Source organism: Amphibalanus amphitrite, unplaced genomic scaffold, assembly GCF_019059575.1.
Source record: "Amphibalanus amphitrite isolate SeventyFive unplaced genomic scaffold, NRLGWU_Aamphi_draft 000290F_arrow, whole genome shotgun sequence".
NCBI lineage: Eukaryota > Metazoa > Arthropoda > Thecostraca > Balanomorpha > Balanidae > Amphibalanus > Amphibalanus amphitrite.
In genome coordinates this window covers 659,454-681,888 of record NW_024881785.1, presented here as the reverse complement: position 1 = coordinate 681,888, position 22,435 = coordinate 659,454, and the positions used below count along the sequence as shown (strand labels likewise).

General features: G+C 49.0%; 3 protein-coding genes across 3 annotated transcripts; 1 reads left to right on the top strand and 2 right to left on the bottom strand.

Moving 5' to 3' along the window:
* Positions 1 to 1,210: 1,210 nt before the first annotated feature.
* Positions 1,211 to 6,160, top strand: LOC122387587 (spermatogenesis-associated protein 5-like protein 1). The gene is made up of 7 exons (XM_043377926.1): positions 1,211 to 1,266; positions 2,163 to 3,192; positions 3,360 to 3,533; positions 3,846 to 4,260; positions 4,681 to 4,790; positions 5,200 to 5,340; positions 5,725 to 6,160. The coding sequence occupies exons 2-7, from the start codon at positions 2,170 to 2,172 to the stop codon at positions 5,962 to 5,964; spliced, it is 2,103 nt and encodes a 700-aa protein (XP_043233861.1). The 5' UTR covers positions 1,211 to 1,266; positions 2,163 to 2,169; the 3' UTR covers positions 5,965 to 6,160.
* Positions 6,161 to 6,299: 139 nt separating this feature from the next.
* On the bottom strand, positions 6,300 to 8,417 carry LOC122387592 (U6 snRNA-associated Sm-like protein LSm2). Its single transcript, XM_043377937.1, has 4 exons — positions 8,084 to 8,417; positions 7,179 to 7,246; positions 6,836 to 6,926; positions 6,300 to 6,564 (listed from the first exon to the last, which is right to left on the bottom strand). The coding sequence occupies exons 1-4, from the start codon at positions 8,084 to 8,086 to the stop codon at positions 6,439 to 6,441; spliced, it is 288 nt and encodes a 95-aa protein (XP_043233872.1). The 5' UTR covers positions 8,087 to 8,417; the 3' UTR covers positions 6,300 to 6,438.
* A 683-nt stretch (positions 8,418 to 9,100) lies between these two features.
* On the bottom strand, positions 9,101 to 21,422 carry LOC122387594 (ATP synthase subunit alpha, mitochondrial-like). Its single transcript, XM_043377938.1, has 7 exons — positions 21,062 to 21,422; positions 16,145 to 16,262; positions 11,858 to 11,985; positions 11,295 to 11,491; positions 10,262 to 11,039; positions 9,780 to 9,924; positions 9,101 to 9,529 (listed from the first exon to the last, which is right to left on the bottom strand). The coding sequence occupies exons 1-7, from the start codon at positions 21,233 to 21,235 to the stop codon at positions 9,297 to 9,299; spliced, it is 1,773 nt and encodes a 590-aa protein (XP_043233873.1). The 5' UTR covers positions 21,236 to 21,422; the 3' UTR covers positions 9,101 to 9,296.
* Positions 21,423 to 22,435: the final 1,013 nt, after the last annotated feature.

Below are 22,435 nucleotides of genomic sequence, written 5' to 3'. Positions count from 1 at the left end.
AATAACCGGACGACTATCGAGGGAGTATTTGGACTCGGAGCGGTCGGAGCTCCGAGGGCATGCCCGAAGCCAGTCCATTCAGTGCCGCTCCTGCAGGGCGGCCTAATGCGTTTTTTCGCCTCACTGTGCGGTTGTCTAACTTTGTTGGCTGGTGACAAATGGGACGGTGGGTCGCTTTGAGTCAACGCTGCGGTTTATTTTGAGCCTATTTTTCGCTGGACATGTTGTAGATGGATTTATTTCATTCAGCGATAATCTTACACCCAATAAGCTCGTCGAAATATAGTCAGCGGAGTAGGTATACCTACCGAGTAGGTATGTAGGTAGGTATACCTTCTATAGGTATACCTACATACCTACTATAAGAGACGATGATTCAGCAAACTCGTGCTTGTGCAGCTAGAGCATGCAGTTAGACGGGGGGAGGGCAGAATCTGCCCGTTTGGTCCCCCCCCCCCCCCCCAGCAGGGTGCCTTCGGCTGAATTCCAGCATGCGGCGCGGGTAAACGTGACCTGGTAACTTCACCTGTCAAGTTAGGCTTGAGGACACCACTTGCACGCAATAGTTAGGCAAAAGCGGTAGGGAATGTCTACTCGTGCTAACTTTAGCGACCCTACGGGATTCGCATGTTTTGTTTTATTTTGTTGCTGTTATACGAAAACTCTCACTCTGAGGGCCACGGAAATAGCGATTGCAGGCGGATGTCCGCCCCGCTCCGCTCCCACAGGCGCGTCCATTATTGGTTAGTTACATTACGAGAGTCGAGACGAAATGTCATGGTGCACGAGATCCTGGTTTTCGGTTCCCAGCTTGTACGGCCGTCTTTTTCTTGCGGCTCGGCTTGCAGTAGCCAGTAGTTGCATCCGCGGTCCGCCGCATCTACCATCTACCCGAACGATGGCCACTGCTGACCAGGCAGCTCCCGACTTCGGCTGCGCTGGCCGAAGAACAAAAACAATTTTATCGCTGAAATATCCGTACCAGTCTGGTGCTATTCAACAGTCCCCCCACTGGGAATCGACGTAAACGCCTGATAGGCTATGCTGTACCGCTGAGCACATAAAGTATTACTCAGCTCTGCAAAAGAATTTGGTAGCAATTTAGCAGTGATCAAAGCTTTCATATATGCCGCGTTATATTCGTTTCTGGCGCACAGGCAATTCGTGTGCGACCACTGTGTGCGACTCTCACGTGTGTTGTATGTAGGTGTTGGACGCAAGAGCCAAGCTGCTACGCGCCCTAACCCAGAACAACAACAACTGTATGTAGGTACACAACGTACACAATTTTATTTTGGTTGGTTTGCAAGCTGAGTTAATTTTAATTTATGGCAGTATTTGACCAAGAATCATGATTCTATTTTACAAATCCTAAGGGGCGTCTTATTAATCTGCATAGATAAGTGAATAGGGGTCTGATCTGAGTGCCATGTTTTTTGGGCTTTATCGTATTTCAATTTGTCGGCTTCAACCTGTGTTAATTAATGCTTAATAATGCCTAATGGCAGTTTGTTTTTAATGTTTCTTCAGAGCTCAAGCTAGTCACTGTCGTCACATTTCTAATGCTTGTCATTTAAGCACGCCTGACTGCCTCCTCTGTCTGACTTTTGGGAGAAATCAAGCCATATCTTTTTTCAAGCATACTGCATATATGATGCCTCAAAACTTTACAGTTTTCTTGAACAAATTTTAAAAGTTTTTGGCTGTAATATTTTCTTAAATTTAGTTCGAACCTTTTGAATTGAAGGATTAACAAGGACAGAGCAAAGCTTGTTGCGTTGACCATGCTCTCTACCCTCCGATTGTTCAATTACTTTCATGGGCAGGTTACTTTCAGAAGTGCTTATTTTTTCATAAAAATGGCACATGGATCTTCTTAGCACATCAAATAACTATCTTCAAAATTTTATAGGAATATAGGTAGTCACCATAACCTCCTAATAAAACTTCAAAGTCCCCAAGATTATGCAAACAGCGTCAGCGTGATTTATGCTCTATCCATATTGGCTTTGCATAAATTCTTGAAGATTGATCGATTAAATGCACACTGATTTTCAAAAACTAAATCCTGAATAGGACATACTCTCTAAAGGAGGCACCATTGTATCTGTTTTCAAAATGAGGCATAAAGAAATACCACACTAATCCTCATCACTTTTCAGAAAGAAAATGGTGGACATACAAAGGCTGATCCTGCAGGAAAAGCGTCCATTTCTGGATGCTCAGAAGTGTTTTGTCAGCTCGGACCTGCGGGCGGCGCTGCCGGCGCACGAGGGCGCCCCCGTCCGGCTGACAGACGGCCGCCGCTCCCTGATCTGTCGGCTGTACGTGCGGCCCGAGCTGCGGCCCGGCACGGCGCTGGCGGACGGCTGCGCCACCTGTCTGGTGCCGGCCGGGGCCGAGCCGCCGCCTACCGGCCCACCGGCGCGTCTGTCCGTCCCCGAGGCACTGTCGGTGACGCGGCTCTCGGTGCGGCTGGTGTGCAGCTCGGCGGCCGACGTGCTGCGGCTGCGGCGCCGGGACGCGGCGTTGACGGCGGCGCGCGCCCTGCTCACCGGCCGCGCGCTGTCGGCACGCTGCCGGCTGGGCTGCGCCGGCACGCCGCTGGGCCGCCGGCTGGGCGTGCTGTGGCTGGAGGTCACCTGCCCGCAGCTGGCCGGTGAGACGCTCGGCACTACCGCGGCTGACGCCGACGTCACTGTCGCAGCCGTGGAGACCCGGCTGCACGCAGAGTTCACCGCCGAGCGCCCGCCGACCAGCGGGCACGCGACGGCGCGCGCGCGGCTGACGGCAGCGGCGCGTCACTTTTGTCACCCCGGCTGTGAACGCTCGTCCAGTGTGCTGCTGCTGGGTCCGGCCGGCTGCGGTAAGGCGACCCTGGCGCGCGCGGCGGCGGCGGCGGCCGGCGCGCTGCCGGTGACGCTGCGCTGTGACGACCTGCCGTCGGAGCGGCCGGGCGCCGCGCAGACAGAGCTGCGGGCGCGCGCGGCCGAGGCGCGCCGGCTGGCCGACTGCGGCCCGCTGCTGCTGCTGCTGCGCGCCGTGCACGCGGTACGGGGCGAGCCGCGCGCGCAGCTGCTGCAGCTGCTGGACGAGGTGCGCTGCTGGCCGCGGACGCTGGTGGTGGCCACCTGCAGCCAGCCGCAGCAGCTGCACTCGGCCCTGCGCAGCGCGGCGCGCTTCGACACAGAGGTGAGTAAAGGGAGAGGAGAGAGGGAGTGTCAGTGATAAAACATCGTACAGTGCGGGATTGTATTTTGTAAAAGGATGCTCACCGTAACGCAGTTTTTAGCGCCTCTCTGACCCACGTTCCCCGTTCCCTGCCAGCAGTGCTCTGACCTCTCCCCTCCTTCTCACAGCTGCACCTGACTGTTGGCGGCGCCGAGGACCGCGTGGAGCACCTGACGCACCACCTGGCCGGCCGCTCCCTGGTCGACTGCTCCATTCAGCAGCTGGCTGACATGACTCCCGGCTACTCGGTAGCCGACCTGCGCGCGCTCTGCCGGGAGGCCGTGTTTGGACGGACGCAGCAGGTCAGTGGGTGATGCACCGTTTGTATCTCATTGGCCTGTGCTGCCGTGCAAAGGCAAGAACTACTATACCTCACATAGTAGTTTTTGCCTTAGCACGGCAGTGTGGAGTTCAGGGGGAAATGGTCAGTTGTTTGTGGTCTTTGTGGATCGGGTCAGACAGAGGGGTATGGATCACTTCTTACACTAGATCGTCGCTAACAAGGACCTTCTACTTCATGTACCGTACGGTGGCGCACATTTTCCCTATGTGTTAATCTCGCCCCCATGTTCTATGTCGTCAACCCAGCGTTGTGACGCGGCCCCCGCTGGTAGGATGCCGAGCTGCGCCTGGCCGACTTCTCGCGGGCGCTGCTGGTGATCCGTCCGTCGGCGCTCAAGTCAGGTCCGGGCGCGGCGCCGCTGCCGCCACTCTCCTGGGACCGTCTGGCCGGGGTGGGCTCGCTGCGCGCCCGGCTGCACCGCTGTCTGGTGACGCCGCTGCGCCGACCGGACGCTCACCGGCGGCTGGGCGTGCCGGCGCCGCGCGGCCTGCTGCTGCACGGCCCGCCCGGCTGCGCCAAGACGAGCCTGGTGCGCGCGGCGGCGTCCGAGTGCCGCGCCGCCTTCCTGACCGCCTCGCCGGCCGAGCTATTCTCACCGTACGTGGGCGACTCGGAGAGGGCCATCGCCGAACTGTTCCAGCGCGCGAGGATGACCGCGCCGGCAGTCATCTTCCTGGATGAGCTCGGTGAGTGGTCCGAGGCGAGGGGTGATGAAGGGGAGATGGTGGGGATATGGCACTAATGGCAGATACTTACAGGTACTCGTGTAGGTACTCACGGTACTGTAGGTACTCGTGAGTCTGCATGTCGTTGTAGGTCCGTCAACCTGGTGCGAATTGTGGGTTTCAAATGTGAATAGCTACTTGTAACTTGTAAGATATTGCGACTGCTCACATTGCATCGCTTGCTTCTTCGCGCGGCGTGCAGTCATATAAACGTCGAACGATGCTTAGATAGCCATTACTCATATGTCTAAGGATACCACCTGGCTTGAAGCCGGTGCAATCCTCCTTCGTCCCCACAGACGCCAAAGTCGGTACATACAGTCATACAGCGCGTGTGACTGAATTGTCTAGCCTGACTGACTCTCCACCTGTTCCCCTCAGACGCCATAGTGGGCACTCGCAGCACCAGCGGCCAGTCGGGCGTCCAGGCCAAGCTGCTGTCGGCGCTGCTCAATGAAATGGACGGCATCGGCATCAAACAAGATCATGCGGTCAGTGCTTATTTAGTTAACACGTCAGTTAACGTTAGTCAGGCGTCAATGCCATTTCATCTTAGATGGAGCACATCACACAAAGCAGAACATTTTGTCAGTCGAGATCCATTTAGTTCCTTTAGGTCACATCAGTCCGGCGTGAGGTGAACTCGGCATCAAGATATGAAAGGGTGTCTGACTGAGCCCGAGACTCAGTGAGAAGCCAGAATATGTCAGAAGTCAGATGCATCGGGTATCGGGGCGGCCGTTGTAGTGTGATGTCTGTCGTAATTCGGCGGCTAAGCTTAGGTGGACTGGACTTGCCGCTATCTTGTCTGTCAAGGCGTGAAACGTGTGAGCATTTGCTCGGTATTGCGGCTACAGATGTCCCACATACCCCTGTTGACCGCACCTTCACCCCCGGCAGGCGGTGGATAGTGCGGTGTTCGTGGTGGGCGCCACCAACCGGCGCGACCTGATCGACGAGGCGCTGCTGCGGCCCGGCCGGCTTGACCAGCATGTGCACGTGCCGCTGCCGGACCGACAGGCCCGAGAGGAGATTATACAGGTGAGTGGGCGAACCGGCCCGGGGGCAGATCTGTAGGGCGTGGGGTGCCGCTCCCCGGGGATAGGAAGGGCGATATAGCCGCTGAGGGAGGGGCTTTTCAGCGTTCCCGTGGTCGGTTGAATTTTGCTCAGCGCCGGACCTGTCACTGTCATTTGGCACGACGTGGAAGGCCTTAGAAAGCTGTGTTTAGTTATTTACTTCTGATGTGCGTGCCCAGCCCTGAGCCCCAGCCTTCGAACTCCTGCAAAATCGTCACATACTCGTAGAGCGCATCGTGTTTTCGCAGCTGTACCTGGCCGGTGTATCGTGTGGTCTCGTTTGCAGCTGCTGTATATACTGGCCGGTATGGAGGTATAATTGTATACCCTGTGATCCCCTTCGCAGTTGTACCTGACCGGTATGCCGGTGTGTGACGACGTGTCGGCCGCCGAGCTGGCCGATATGACGGACGGTTTCTCCGGCGCCGAGCTGCGACACCTCTGTAACGAGGCCGGCCTGGCGGCCCTCACCGAGGATATTGGTGCCTCGGCCGCCACCCAGCGCCACTTCCTCAGACACCTGGGGGCTGAGCAGGACCGGGACGGAACGGGCCGGCCGCCGGCGCGGGACACCGGTCAGAGGTGACGGTGCAGAGCTGATGGTATGGTGTAGTGTTGTTGAGTCGGATCGTGGAGCGATTCCACGCCATTTGTTGTGTCACATGCTTGTTGTGGGGGACTGCTGTGATGTTTTGGGGCTCAGGCATAAAGCGATTATTTTTGTCACCAATAAAATAATTGCCTTTTGTGGAAGTCTCACGATGCCGGCCTAGTATAATTTTACTCTTCGATTGATGACAGTGACCGCAGTGGTCATGTAATCGGAAAGTCCACACGGGCGTACACCTCAGATAGAAATGTTGACGAATGGGGTAATATCCAACCTGGGTACGGCAGTTCACACACGACCAAAACAATTCGTTACACAAATATCGGCACGTGTATTGTATACACACAGCTGGAACAAAACTGATGACTTCGGGACGATGCGCGGCCCGTGTGCGGAGGCGGCGGCGGCGGCGCGGGCGAGTGAGACGGATGAGGGCGCGGTGCGGGGCGGCTACGTCTTCCCCTGCTGCGCCTCCTTCCTGGTGGCGTCCTGCAGCAGCTGTGTGTCGATCTCGTCGGCCGGCAGCTGCACGTACCGCACCACCGAGCCGCGGATGAAGCAGTTCTTCACCGACAGCTGCGCAGAACGGGCGGCGGCGTCAACATGGCGAACTACTGGGTGTGAGGCAGTGGGGGACAAGAACAAACCGAACTGATATTTTGAACTCAATGGATCCCAATAGAATGGCCGAAACTCGACACACATTTTAAATATTGATCACCGAAACTCGATTGCATCTCACACAAACATTTTTCCGGTGAGCAAACCTGAGCTCCGTACAGGAAGCCTCTTTCCTTGATCCAGATACACTACCGAAGGTCAAGAGGCTCGATTAAACTGCACTCACCATGTGCGGATACTTTTCCTGGTCTATGACACTGATGTCTGATAGTTTGATGTTCAGGTACTGGTCGACCGAGTGCAGTGTTCCACATATGCTGAAACAGTGCAGTGCAGCTGTTTGTTAGGTGAGCATGGTGGGACCATGACACAATAAACAATGAATGATTGAACTAGGTACTGTTCTGAAACCTTTATTGGATCAGAGCACTGACAATCACATGAGAGGCAGATGCACAGTACACAAACAACAAAGGTCATTTGTCTTCCACACATGCCAGTTATGAGTTATAATTATGGATAAAAAACTTATAAGTTATTAAATATACAGATCTTCCCAAACCACTCACCTGAGATCATTTTTTAGTTCGACCACCACATCCTTTCCTACTAGGGATTTGAAGAATGAGTAGAAGAGCTGAAAGACAATTAGCGTACAACTCAATGCCAGACTGATGGTTTGCGGTTTAAGATAAATCTGAACAATGCACAATCAAACTTGCATGCAAGATAATTACTGATGAAAGTTGCATAATACTTAACTTAAAACTGTGAACTATGAATATGAACAACTAATTAAGATTCCAAAATGGAAAGAGGGATCACGGTACAAAGATACATTTCAGTGTTTCAACCTGTGACAAAACACCTAAGATACCACTAAGTACTACACAAATTAAAACTGATGCACGTTTGCATGGATATGGTCTTGGTCATACTGGCAACTCACTCATAGCCAGTAACAACCATAAATTGGTAGGTATTGGACATAAGTACAGCATTATGGAAAACATTGTTGAATTTGAGCTCTGAAACCAACCAGAAAAACACTTTTCCACTCAGAGCATTCCCCAATTACTGCAACATCAGCATTGACAAATGCATATTAGCCAAAGAAACAAGGCCTGAAAATAACCATGTACAATGGATGGAAAAAGTACTGCGTGAATTTATCGTTCCATTTCACAGTTATTTTCAGTAGGTAAATTTCAGCCAAACCAAAACCACTTTCTTCGGCACAAAATCAAAATAGACCGTAATAGGCCCTCGTGTGGTGCACATAACGCACACAGGCGATCGGGACGAGGCCTCTTCCACAAAGGGTTAGGCACTGTATTAAGCTGCACCAATGATGATGTATTAAAGACACTGTGCCTGTCGGTCATAGATTACGAAATAAACCTTCAAATGTTTCCAGTGACCAGTGTTGGCAAACCGAAAATTGAAATTGTCAGGTGACAACTTTGAGACTTACCATTGTGACTGAGTGGGCAAATCACCTGAAAACCAAGGTCTAAGGAACCAAAAAATGAACCTAAGCTTTGCTAGAAACGCTTGATGACCTCAAAATAATTTCTAATGCTCTTTACTATATAATCAATCATCAGCACCTCGCCGGCGGACAAGGTATATAAAAACACTGGCCGGCGGATTGCAGTTCCGTTCCCAACAACCCAAACGTTGCCTCCGGTGTCCGTATTCGCCGTTAGTCTTTTGTGTTGGGACTTTGGTAAGCTTTGATCACGTGATCAAACCTGTTGTCGGTATGATATGGAAAATTTATGCTTTAAGTGTTTAAATTGACCTTTTAGACTAAATCTATAAAAAAAATTTAATAGCATCTGCTTTGTTTTGTTTTGTGTACGAAATGACAACTTTCGCAACAATACTGATTATTTTTTTCATTTTAGTCACGTGATCTGACATGCGCTTTATCGAAGTCACAGTCGCCAGTTTTGTATCTGACATCCTGTTCAATATTTCTTGTTGCTCCTGCTGCTGCCTGAGAATGTCTACAGAGACAGTTGTTTATTGGGGCTTTAAGGCGCCGTCTTCACGTCAACGCCTTCGCTGATTACGATAACTGTGAGCCGGAACGCTATTAGCTACCGCAAATCCTGTGACCCGTCTGCCTACTGAAAATGTAAGACCAAAATCCTACAGACGATTGCGAATTACGATACTGACATTGGCAACAGAAGCATAAGCGAAGGTGATTAGAGTAGCCAAGCAATTTCCGTTAGCATTCTAAAGTAGAACAGCTCACTGCACTGTAACTTCATGCAGTTCCCCCAAGCCCATCCGGCCTAGTCAGTCAAGCTGAAACTAGCAAAAATCAAAGAGGAAAGGGCATGCCGGATGTCAAATAGGAAGCAACTGAAACGCTGGCAGCCTGCAAAACAAAACCACCTTTTTTGTTTCCTCTCATCCATATTGTATTCCCACTCAAGTGCTCTAATAAATCACAATCTCCTTCTCCAAAGACGGCAAGTCGTCGGTCGTGGTCTATTTCGGGCGCACCGATATAACAGCAGCGCGTCCGGGCCGCGGGAACCGCGTCCTCGTCGTATCACCGCTCCCACTCTTGCGCACATGAACAAGTACTCTGGACACACACGATCGGCCTGTGTGGCAGTTTGCACTACTACATAAAAATCGGCCCACCGCGCACCGCACACGTCCGCCGCTTAGGCCGACCAGCTCGACATGAAGTCCAGGACGACCTTCTTGAGGGCGGCGTCCGACTCGGGCGACAGGGAGCCCTCCTTGGCGATGCGCGCCAGCAGGTCCTTCTCGGTGACGCGGATGTGCGCCAGGAAGTCCTTCTCGAACTTGGTGATCTTGGTGGGATCCACCTTGTCCAGGTGTCCGCGCACACCGCAGTAGATGACGGCCACCTGCTCCTCCACGGCCATCGGCACTGAGGACGCGCACACACCGGAGCGTCAGAACAATGGGAACAAAAACTCAACTCGAAAGAACGACTCTGGATCGCAAAACATTCAGTTAGAATCAGGCAGCCTTGAAACCGTTAACATTGAAAACAGCTCGCGAACTTCAATCCCGTCAAGATAACTTATCACTATCAGAGATTAACCACTATCAATATCCCAAAAATAGCCGCGGCACCCGCCCGATAAGCCGTCGTGAGACCTCATTACGACACTCACCGTACTGTCCCTGCTTCAGGAGCTCGGTGAGCCGCACACCACGGTTGAGCTGCTGCTGGGTGGACGCGTCCAGGTCGGAGCCGAACTGCGCGAAGGCCGCCACCTCACGGTACTGGGCCAACTCCAGCTTCATCGAGCCGGCCACCTGGTGGCGCCACCGGAGCCAGAGTCAGACACCGAGCAGGAAACGACGCATGGGACATCGGAGCGGTCCCGCGGATGGTGGCATAAAGGTCGACGGTGAAAATATACAGATAGGTGTAGCAATTATCGTGAACACCACATTATATGAACGTCATCGCGCTAAAACGTAAGCTCTGAAATGAAATGTGGTCGAAGCTCCACCCTGCTTCAATATTGAGTCATGAAGCAGGTTGGTAAGCTGTCAGTTTCTGTACTTTCTCTCCTTAGAACAGCATGACTGGCTGAGTACTGTCCTTACACAGAGAAAGGCTGCCATCCTCCCAAGGCCGCACTCTCACCTGTTTCATGGCCTTGACCTGGGCGGCCGCTCCGACACGGGACACGGACAGACCGACGTTGATGGCGGGCTGGATGCCCTTGTAGAACAGCTCAGTCTCCAGGAAGATCTGGCCGTCGGTGATGGAGATGACGTTGGTGGGGATGTAGGCGGACACGTCGCCGGCCTGGGTCTCGATGATGGGCAGCGCAGTCAGCGAGCCGCCGCCGTTCTTGTCGGACATCTTGGCGGCGCGCTCCAGCAGACGCGAGTGCAGGTAGAACACGTCGCCAGGGTAGGCCTCGCGGCCGGGCGGCCGGCGCAGCAGCAGCGACATCTGACGGTACGCCACAGCCTGCTTGGACAGATCGTCGTAGATGATGAGCGCGTGCTTTCCGTTGTCGCGGAAGTACTCGCCCATGGCGCAGCCCGAGTAGGGGGCCAGGTACTGCAGCGGCGCCGCGTCCGACGCCGTCGCCGACACGATGATGGTGTACTTCATGGCGTCCATGTCGGTCAGACGCTTCATGATCTGCGCCACGGTGGAGCGCTTCTGTCCGACGGCCACGTAGATGCAGTAGAGCTTCTTCTTCTCGTCCTGACCGTCGTTGAGGCGCTTCTGATTGATGATGGTGTCGATGGCGACGGCGGTTTTGCCGGTCTGCCGATCGCCAATGATCAGCTCACGCTGCCCACGGCCGATGGGCACCAGCGAGTCGACGGCCTTGATGCCCGACTGCATGGGCTCGCGCACCGACTGGCGCGGGATGATACCGGGGGCCTTCAGACCCACACGGGCCCTGGAGGACAGACACACGGCGGTCAGTCATAAGGCTGAATATGGCTCGGTATTTATGGGATGATACTCACGCACAACAAAGTACCCAGCCAAAACAACTAAACTCGACATTCCGAGCTACTGAAACTCCTTGGAAGTTGGAAGCATCTCTCCTCAGACAGCTTTTAGAATTGTTTTGGCGACGACCCCACCAGTAGCCCGCAGCTGTTTCTCACACACCCACCCGTCTAGCGCCCGGCCTCCCCACACCACTCACCTGGAGGCATCCTTGATGGGTCCCTTGCCGTCGATAACGTTGCCCAGGGCGTCGACGACGCGGCCGAGCAGGCCCTCTCCGACGGGCACGTCCACGATGGCGCCGGTCCGCTTCACGATGTCTCCCTCGCGGATCAGCTTGTCGTTACCGAACACGACCACGCCGACGTTGTCGGCCTCCAAGTTCAGAGCCATGCCCTGTGGGAACACAACAGTAGCGCGTCATGTGCAGCCCTCAGGGAGACAATATGTGATTCCCATAAAAATTCAAGTGTCAGTTTTATGAATGAACTAAGGTTCTGGAAACTGACGAGCACTTTTAACGCTACGAATTCTCTCGGCGAAACTAAGTGATACATGGCATTGGCCAAGTTAGCAGAGAAAGCTGTCAGGGATCTTCCGAAAGTTACCACAAAATCAAAGCAGACGTCGTTTTATCGCACCAGAAAATCAATTGCTGTGACAGCGTCCACTAATACTCGACAGAATAAGAGCCGGAGCTAGAATCTAGCTCTGAAACTCCTGCCAGTTCCCAGATCCTCGACGATTGCACATAGCCCTCACCTTGAGGCCAGAGGAGAACTCCACCATCTCGTCGGCCTGGATGTTCTTGAGGCCGTAGACACGGGCGATACCGTCTCCGATGCTGAGCACCCGGCCCGTCTCCTCCAGGTCGGCCTTGGTCGAGGTGCCTGACGGTGGACCAGGGGATGGAGGCGGGGTTAGTCACGGCGCCGGATTCATACAGAATTCGGACTAATCGAGGAAAAAGCGGCGAAATGACATTTTGCAATAAGTACTGAAGCTAAGGCAGGCAAGGTATCTATCAAACATGTGCATGGATCCGAGAAAATGGATCTGGGATCTGATCCCACGGATCCTGATCCCGGATCCGACGGGATCATAGATTCAGCTCTGTATTTTATCGAGAGATCCGTAGGGATCACAGATCTGAGTCTCATTTTTTGCTTGAGATCCATTGAGATCATAGATCCTCACTTATTTTTTGTCAACACATATATCCCAAAAAAGCACTTGTTTCAACTCACAAACGTTCCGTTTTAGTGATTTTATGTGATAGCACGTCAGAATCCATAGTTTTGTGCCACTTATTGGCATAGAAACCCTTTCATGGCGGGATCCACTCAGATCATAGATCCATATTCTTGATTTATCGTCAGATCATATGAGATCATAGATCCAAGATGTATTTTTCACGCCGGATCCGGTGGGATCATAGATCCCAACCTGTACTTTGCTTCGAGATCCACTGAGATCATAGATCCATCACTCGGATCCATGCACATGTCTGGTATCTATGTGTTGGTGACCTTTACCCCGCTACATGCTGAGCCACGCAGCAGATCAGCAGGACACCAATTAGTGTACTTTCTCTCCTTAGGGCAGCGCAACAAGCAGGCTACTGCCCTTACACAGAGAAAGACACTTTACCATATAGATAGGTACACTCGGGGGCAGATTGATGTTCCACAACTCTTTATCCACCGGGTTCCTATGGCTCAGCATTGGCAGCAGCCGCCTGGTACCGGTAGACTGTGCCGCTTCACTTACTTGTCAAGCGGCACAGCCTACCCACACCGTATGCCATCGGTCTGGGTCGGTGGCTGGAAGGCGATGTGGGCCGCCTGTGACGTCAGCGCAGCGGTGAGGGCCGAGCCCGGAGGCATGGCTCGGGTCGGCGCGGCGCGGCGGCTGGCGAGGGCTGGGGAGTGGGGAGTGAGGTGGGGTGGGAGCACAGACCATCGCGCGGCTGAGCGAGTGTAGTTAACTTTCGCGTCTCAAGGCGCTAATTATTCTACCTAACAATTGTGCTAAAGCAGTTGTTAAAATGTCCTATCCCCAAGACAGTGCCTATCATCATACTTGCCATGCACATTACGAGTTACGACACACTTAAACGTGGCATTGGGACAGCCGATAGAATTTATATCACACGTGCATCGAGTTGCGGAGCTACATTGTTTTTAACAGATAAGTATTAAGGCCTTGATTGAGCTCATTGGTGTATTATTTCGCACAGCAATCGTCCAGAGACGTGGGAACTGGGGTTTTTGGATAACGCGGCGTCCCAACTTTAAGCAACTCACTGTTCCTCTAATGTGTGGTCGCAGCCACCAATAGCAAACCGTTCCATCTAGGAACAAATAAGTCGCGCAACTGGGACGGTTCGAACCGGGTTTCTCCAACCGGTTACCCCACGACGCTAGCGTGTATCCACTGAGCTGCCGAAACCAGCGATCATCCGCCGCGGTCAAACGCGATCAAATGTCACAATACTGTCATTGGCGGTCAGCGGGTCAATGCCATTTTGTTTTGTGCGGACGAGGACCGTTCTCGGTAGCTCAGTGGATGAACGCTCGTGTCGTGAATTGGCCGGTGGGAGAAGCCCGGTTCGAACCCCCCTGAGTGGCCGACTTTTTGGCTTCTGGTTGGAACGGTTTGCTATTGGAGGCTGCGACCACATATTAGAGCAACAGCAATAATCGCTTTAAATTGGAACGTTGGCTGCGGCACTACTCATAACCCCCAGTTCCCACGTCTCTGGACGATTGCTGTGCGAAACAATAGACACCAATCTGCTCAATCAAGGCCTTAATACTTATATGTTATACAAAATATAGCTCCGCAGTCCGCACCTCGATGCACGAGTGACATAAGTTCTATCGGCTGTCCCATTGCCACGCTTAAGTGTGTCGTAATGTGCATTGCAAGTATCATGCTAGGCGCTGTCTTGGGGATAGGACATTTTAACAACTGCTTTGGCACAATTGTTAGGTAGAATAATTGGCGCCTTGAGACGCGAAAGTTAACTCAGTAGGCGGAACTATGGTCAAGCGTACCCATTTTCGGGAACGCATTTTCGTTCCCATGTTTGGGAACGATAAACCCAAATATGGGAACGCCATGTAGGCATTATTTTAAACAAGAAAAAGAACTGTTAAATGACGTCCAAAAAATATAAAACGATCGTGAACCGCCTGATAGTTGTCTCAATATTGTTGGGAAAGAGTTTGATATTGTAAGGCCCATCGTAGTTTCAAATCGTTACCCTATTTCTAAAGCAGTCCATCACCCGGGCCGCGAGCCCAAATTTGGGAACGCTCTCGTACACTGGCGCTGCAAGCGTTCCTTATTATGGGAACGGCGTACCCAAAATTGGGAACGATTTCACCGACGCCTTTCAGGGGCTCTTTTCATTAACAAGCATCACGTCCAACGCCGCAAATTATTGTTAACGCAACAATCATCAGATGACCTTTCCGGCAAGACCGTTGCATGTTTCGCCCGGTCTTCTGCGCTTTTATTCCCGTCGATCTCGCAGCGGGCACGCCCCCCTCTGCAGGATTACGTAATCCACAACGCTCAGCGATGTTCAACAAGGTCTTCCATACCTATATCCACCGTCCGCGCCGAGGGTGGAGACATGTCAAGCACCTGTCTGCTAATCACCGAGAGTTGACGAGCACAAGAAGTATCCAAAAATGGGAACGCTGAATATGTTACACCCTCAAAACACCTAGTCCCAATGAAAATCTAGTTTTTTCCTTTCTTAATGAGTTTAAGTGGCAAAAGGCCTGGTAGGATGGGCACGAGGTATGATCGAAATCATCATGAAAATTATAAATAAGCCACACAGAGCGACCTATATCCAGAGAAAATCCCCCCAAACGATCATGCTTAGAAACGCCGAAGACAAAAACCACGCTCATGACGCTGCTTATAAAACAACGCTAAACAGCTAGCATCCAAATAAAATATGTCTTTCAGGGCTGATAAAATACAGCTGAATGATTTTAAACCACTGAAACTGAGTTTACAACAGTAGTTCGGTAAAATCACTGACGTTCCACGCGGTCGATCGCCCCGACACCAAAAGTCAACAATATTACCTCGGGACTGTCCGCGTGTTCGCTTGCATATGTCAGCATCTGGTGTCGCTAGAATGAAACTTCATAACCAGGCGAAAATTATTGAACTTGACCTCAAAATGTAAAAAATGCTTCATTTTCCTTAAAATTGCATGTTAAATGTCGTATAACCCATATTTCCACCATTCTGTCATTTTTAAAAAAATCATTAAAAATATCATTCCACGGTCAATTTCCTTGTTCCACGGTCAGATTAAAGATAACTTTATGGAGATTTAGTAGATACTTAAATCAGCGTGCACTTTTTTGAGACGTGATGCACTTTTGAGTTTTAGTGGGCGAACGGCCGAAAAATTGCCTTCCGTTCTCATAAATGGGAACGCCCGTTCCCATATTTGGGAACTCCGTTCCCAAAAATGGGGACGTTCCTATATTTGGGTACTCATGACCATAGTTCCGCCTACTGAACTACACTCGCTCAGCCGCGCGATGGTCTGTGCTCCCACCCCACCTCACTCCCCAGCCCTCGCCAGCCGCCGCGCCGCGCCGACCCGAGCCATGCCTCCGGGCTCGGCCCTCACCGCTGCGCTGACGTCACAGGCGGCTCACATCACCTTCCAGCCACCGACCCAGACCGGTGTCATACGGTTGGGTAGGCTGTGCCGCTTGACAAGTAAGTGAAGCGGCACAGTCTACCGGTACCAGGCGGCTGCTGCCAATGCTGAGCCATAGGACCCCGGTGGATAAAGAGTTGTGGAACATCAATCTGCCCCCGAGTGTACTTTACAGAGTATTCATGGATTGTGCTTTATTTGGGTGGTTGCTTCAGCACAAACTATCATGATCCTGAAAGCATCCATTACATAATGCAAAATTCTGGTTAAAAACATAGTTTTACAATTTGTGACATACATCACAACGCACTTTAATAATCCATCTCTGCCACAACTGCACTCCGTACCCAGGATGCGCTCCTCCAGGATGGAGGAGATCTCGGCGGAGCCGGCGGCATGCTGGCTGCTGGAGGCGCTGAACTTGCGGCTGGCGACCTGGACAATCGGCAGCGAGGTCTTGGTAACCTGTGGGAAACAATAAAATTGAATTGAGCTAGGAGGCAATACTACCAACTGAAGTCATCTACAGCTTAATTTCCATTTCTTATTCTGGAAAGAAGTCTAGAAAGCACTATTTCCTATTTACATTCCGACATCTATCACTAATCACTATAATCAGTAATTCAGTATAGTTTAGAATTGTATCTTGAAATGTCGTGAATGATGTCACTCATGTTCTCAATCAACTAGCGGTCCATCTTATTACTCAATAAGAAATGTATTTCTGGCGTTACCGGACAACTGTTCGTTCGCGCAAATTTTTGTTCATTACACTTTTTGTAAAACGTTCATGTAGGGTCAAATTAAGACCAACATGTAAGGTTAGTCAAGTCAGGTCAGGCTACGTTATGTTATGTTTGGTTCGCTTCTTCTGGGTTTAAAAAGCCATACGAAGATTTGACCTGGAATCGTAAATCTTGTGGTGAAAACACAGGTTTGAGTTTGCCTGGCTGGGGCTCCATGCACTGAGACTCCCCATGGTATGGTGAATGGTCTGTGTTTGGAAAAGAGCAGCTACTGGGAGTTGAAATCAATGAATGCGATGGAGTTGCCTGAGTACCTTCTCTCGTTAATATGCTAAAATCGTTTGACCATTCTCTGATATTTTTATGAACACTTTTGAGAAACCAACTGATAGCTCAGAAACCATTTACTCCTCAGGGCAATTTCTCCCCTCTGTAACAGGCAGCCTGCCTGCATCCTAAAATATCTTACTTTAGGCAAATAATCCCTCACACTTATGGGGTCGATGCTTACAATGTGTTCTGTGCCGGTTACGAAGGGCGAATTCTTTTAAATGAACAGCCAAAGTACTTCACTTGTTACAAAATCAGACGTGGACACGGTTTGACAATTCTTTGTGATGACGAATGTGTGTATATATCATTATGAATGGTGTACATTTTAGCCTGTTCTTACAGATTGACAATGCATTAATGAAAAGCCACCCCCCAGTGATTTAATGTGAATACACGAACGAACGAGCGGGGGGGGGGTCGAATGAACCTATCTCAGGTTTTCGCGAATAACTCACGCAAAAAGCAGTCGATCGCTACGAAAATTTCAGTACCCTCGAGTTTTTCAATTTTACACACTCTGGAAAATCCATGACCCTGATCTAAAAGACCTTTGACCTGTGACCTATTCTTCGATACCATGTTTGGCCGGAATCGCGATTCAGCGTATGTCAGTTCACATTATCCGCGTTTACAGCTTTTTTTTGTGGTTTTAAACGTTCAGACATGTGAAATGATGTTGGTACCATGCATTATGGTGGATGATAAGTGAAGGCCAGGTCAAGATCACTGACCTTTGATGACCTCTGTTAACTTTTTCAAGTGTTACATGTCTCTAGGGTGGTTTTTGGAGCTGATTTCGAATTTAGCAACCATTTGACATTTACAAAGTAGTTTTGGTGCCTTCGTAACATGTTACGAAGCTATCAGTGGTGGTTGACATACTATGAATAATACCCGGCAGCAAGCCTACTGGTTGACCTAACCTGACCCAGTCCGACCTGGTCTAAATGCATGAAAACATCATCTCTGATAAAAACGTAACCTGACATTTGTGATCACCACCCCAAAACACCCGTAACAACATCACTTCACGACGTTCTAAAACGTCCCAAGTTTCCAGACTTTTGGGTCATTGGCCTGACCTGGAGGGTCAACTATGACATAAGACCTTGAAATTGGAGATCTTAGACTTCCTCTCGCCACGGGCAACCGATCGTTTTTTCCGTGAAGCTCTACGTCAATCAGGGGCAGAACTGAGACCCCCCAAACGCTTGCACTTCGCAGCTGACAAAACACCAATACAGGCAGGATTAAATCATGAGTTATTTTAATTCTGTATTATAATGCATTTTCCTATGCCATTTTCTGCCCATTTTCCTGACCCCCAGTTCATGTCTTTTAACCAAAAGGTATATGGTTGGAGTACCGCTTTACATGGTCAGTTTAACATACTTCTGTTGTTGGTGCTTGGATCTCATACATTCAATGATTACTCTAACACCTCAAGCTAATTTCTCAGTAAAAAGTAAAAGAAAAGCAGCCCTGTAGTTTGTAGAAGGCTGGCAAACTTACTGATATAACTGTATCTGTCAATCTTGAGAAAAAGATAGCAGGCAAACTGAGCAGAATTGTTACTGATAACTGATAAAAAATGGTGTAAACTCATCCCACTAAATAATAATCATATTTGATCCTTTATTGATAATCATATATTAATAATAATCCTTTAGTTTCATGCTGTATGTTCTGCATAAAACATGAGAAATAGACTAGAATTGTATTCCTCTCATCTTTTGCAATGACCTATAACAGATTTTCTGGAGGGGAAAATTCTGACAACAGCAGATGAATGGTGAAAAATTAAGCTTGGAAATGCCTTCTCACCATTGTATTAGGCTTCACTAATCATTTTATCTTTCAAATAAATAAGACTGATATGGAAATAGGCTACCTACAAAACAATTAGCAAAGGAATTGTGAGAGCAACTTTTAAGAGTAAAAATGATTCTAGTTGCACAAAAGGAATGTTAAAATTATGCCCAAATGAAATACTGATTTCAGGTAACTATCAATTATAGGTACCAATGGTTACCATCAACAAGTTGTGTATCTCCTAGCAGGCATTTGGAGGAAACTACAACATTAGTAAAAGTGAGTGCCTATCTAACCCTGGCATGTAGCTAACACCTGGGCAGTGGGCACATAAGACAGCATACCAGATCAATTGCCTTACTGGATGATATGATAACCCAAAAATATCACCAATGCTAACCATATTGATGCCTATGAATGGCAAACCAGAACCAAATATGACCATGCCAGTTATGAAGACTTCTTATGGATTAAAAAAAAAACGAGTAAAATGAAGATAGCAATCTTTATTGATGTTAGATTGACCCTCGCACGACCAGGCCATTTCTCATAACACGAACGACCGGGGGGGGGGGGTTGTTACGACCCCCCCCCTGGCGTTTCGAAACGGAAGGTCATAGAGCTTAGCGGAAAAAACCAACGGATTGCTCTCAACGAGATCTCGCGATTGGTGGTATATTTTTTGGTCCTAGGTCAACATTTGACCTACTTATGACCGGTAAAAGGTCAAATTTTCCGAAAAAATCAAACTTTTTCAACTTTCCGCGGCGATTGCGGCAAAACGGTGGGAGATATCGACTTGAAACCTTCACTATCGTGTTCCTTGATCAATTCTCTATCGTTTGGTATGTATTTCGTTTCCCTAGCTCTAAAAATGGCGCGTTGGGAGCGCCGGAAGTCGGCAAGGTCACAGTCGGCGGCAGAAATTCGAAAAATCAAAATTTAAATTTTTGAAATCTGATTGTATTTTTGGATTAGGGAGGTCCATTTGCTCCCTATAGAAGCTAATATTGCTGCATATTCCCATTGAGGTGACAAGAATTAGCAAAATAGTGGTTCGGGCGCTTTTCAAAAATAGTACCGGACGCTGTTCCTCTTGTGATGTCATAGCTCCGTGACCTGACCTGACCCGGTCAATTTTCTTGCACCACACGATAGCCAATGCTTGCCCCAACATGCATGGGAAGTTTCATCATGATCCATCAAACAATGTGGGTATCACCGGCAGAAAACCTAGGGATTCGGCGCACACGTTTGGTAACTGTCGGCCGGAGGCTGTACCTCTTATGACGTCATAACTCCGTGACCTGACATGACCCGATCAATTTTTTCGGCATAAGATGCGCAAAGGTTGCCCCAGAGGGTATTGAAAATTTCAGCCCGCTATGACAAGCCGTTTAGCGTGCACTTCGAAAAAACCTCAGGGGGGGGGTTGATACAACCCCCCCCTAGGCGTTCTAGGGTTAGAACTATCTATAAATAAGCAATCTGTGATATCAGTATGCTATACATTCTTGTTTTAAAGACTCTTTTTTTTGGCAAATCTGAAGGCCAATGCTACACTTGTTTTTATATTATTTTTCAGGCTAACCATATTTATATTTCTAAAATCCCATCAATATGAGTCTTTTTACACATTCATACACAAATCATTAGAAGGAAAGAGTACACCAAAATGAACCAAAACACTGTTTATCTTTCAATGAATGGCAAAAGCTCCACACAAACAACCACCAAATCATTGATGCCACCACTTTCCAGTGCAAAAGCCTGGTTCGCCCAACTGATGCATCTGCAATCTGCATGTTAGGAAGGTAAGCTACTACAGGTAATAAAAGTGGAAGGTCCTGAAAATAACATCACCTAGCCAAACAAAGCATAATATAACTAAATCTAACCTAACCATACTCAGTTACTTTTTACACTTGGTCATGCTCTTTTCATACTGGACTGCCATGCCAGTAAAATCAAGGGCTAACAGGAATTCACAATGAAAAAATCAATTCATAATTGGCTTAAATTTCAATTAGCAATCTTAAACCTATATTGAAACCAAAAGAAATAGTGGCATGAAACCGTCTGCCTAACGGCGAGCGTGTCAATGAACATCTTGTAGGTCTTTTAACACAATACAAATTGGGAAAAGTTGACTGTCCCATCCCTGAAAAAGGCCCTCGGCAGTTAGGGAGCATAGATTCAAGGAATTGAGCAACGAAAGCTAGTAAAAAATCTTTTTTCCCAGATAAATACAAATTTCGGCAGTACGAGCCTTCAGGACCATGTGCGCCACAAACGCCTTCCTGTAGCAAACCATTGAATATTTCTGACAGACAAGAAGAATACGATGATATATTGATACAGAACGATTCTTACCTTCGTTGCGGTCCGAGGAATGTGCCTTGCGGCAGCCGCCACAATTCTTGAGGAGCACAGCGCCATCATTTCCCCACCGGTCCCCTCTGGTGAAGAAAACGAGATGAGAAGGTCCGCGTGAAGAAGTACTGAAATGTTCTGAAAAACACCACTATCCAAAGAGAAACATGCCATTCAGAAACCATTCTCTGTAACATTTACATTGAATGACCACAAAATTGCGCTTATATTTTCAAATACTTCAAAAAAGACTGTAAAATCATCAAACTGCAAGGCAATATTTTCATGCCTGGTAAAGAAAAACCAAAGACCGGCAAAATTCACCACAAGTACTTGCTTGTGCTCCATCACTATTACTTGTAAAGTGAAAATAGCCCTAAACCCAAAATCAATTCGCTTTTCTTCTGTAAAGTTTCAAAATTTACCCTCATAGGAAATTATTGTTTGTTGAAAGACAGAGAAAGTGATGATATTGTATAAAAAATGGTATGCATTTACAGGTACATACGGTAATATGTAGTTGGAAGGAAAATTATAATTTAATACGTGAGTGCTAAATTATAATACTCAGTAACGAATGATGTTTTAGCATTTCCTGTGGGCCGTTGTACGTTTATTGGTGTCCTTTTAATAACCCAAGATGCTTTGCTTGAAAAATATCTATTCATTTTTGTTTTCAACAAGATAACATGATGAATAAATAACCTGAAAAGAAAAGGTAATGGCAAAATTAATTCATACGGTTTGTGAGGGAGATGCAGCTTTTATTCATGAATCCCATTAACCCGGTTTACATAGCATATTTGACCACGGTGACTATAATTGCACCATTGTATTTGACGAGGCTCTAGCCTCTAGCTCGTTAATTTGGCGATAATTTCGTTGCAGTGGTCTTCAAATATTTAGAGGGGATCGTTTTGTAAATTGTCAAGCACCATTGGCATCTTTTGCAACATCACGAACGGAGATATAAGCTTCCAACAAACCCTATGTAAACGCGTCTATTGTTCTACGACGTTCCGACGTCACAGCAAGAATAAAAATCCTATCTCAGTTCTTCACTTATCGAAGCTGCTTCATAATGTTGGCAGATGAGCACAGAAGCCCAGGGCCCCAGGCGCTAAGCATTTTACGACCCGTTAGTCGTTACACCTTATTGGAAATGAGATAACGAACCATAATGGTTGAAAATGCTAAGAGTCAGCTTTAACCCTCGCATGTGTAGGGGGGGGGGGGGGTCGGATGGACCCCCCCCCCCCCATGGTTTTTCGCGAATAACTCGCGTAAAAAGCGGCCGATCGCGGCGAAACTTTCAGTACCCTCGCATTGATCAATTTTACACCTACCCTGAAAATTTCATGACCCTGACCCAAA

Bases quoted from the DNA above. Each gene is read 5' to 3' on its own strand.
- LOC122387587 (XM_043377926.1), top strand. From the start codon at position 2,170: ATGGTGGACATACAAAGGCTGATCCTGCAGGAAAAGCGTCCATTTCTG. The intron at 3,534-3,845 runs GTCAGTGGGTGA...CCCCGCTGGTAG, and splicing joins TGTTTGGACGGACGCAGCAG to GATGCCGAGCTGCGCCTGGC. The intron at 4,791-5,199 runs GTCAGTGCTTAT...CACCCCCGGCAG, and splicing joins GCATCAAACAAGATCATGCG to GCGGTGGATAGTGCGGTGTT.
- LOC122387592 (XM_043377937.1), bottom strand. The intron at 6,927-7,178 runs GTGAGTGGTTTG...GCACTGTTTCAG, and splicing joins GAACTAAAAAATGATCTCAG to CATATGTGGAACACTGCACT. The intron at 6,565-6,835 runs GTGAGTGCAGTT...CGTTCTGCGCAG, and splicing joins AGGAAAAGTATCCGCACATG to CTGTCGGTGAAGAACTGCTT.
- LOC122387594 (XM_043377938.1), bottom strand. From the start codon at position 21,235: ATGGCATGTTTCTCTTTGGATAGTGGTGTTTTTCAGAACATTTCAGTA. The intron at 11,040-11,294 runs GTGAGTGGTGTG...TCTGTCCTCCAG, and splicing joins CCCATCAAGGATGCCTCCAG to GGCCCGTGTGGGTCTGAAGG. The intron at 9,530-9,779 runs GTGAGTGTCGTA...GCGCGTCCTCAG, and splicing joins CCTGAAGCAGGGACAGTACG to TGCCGATGGCCGTGGAGGAG.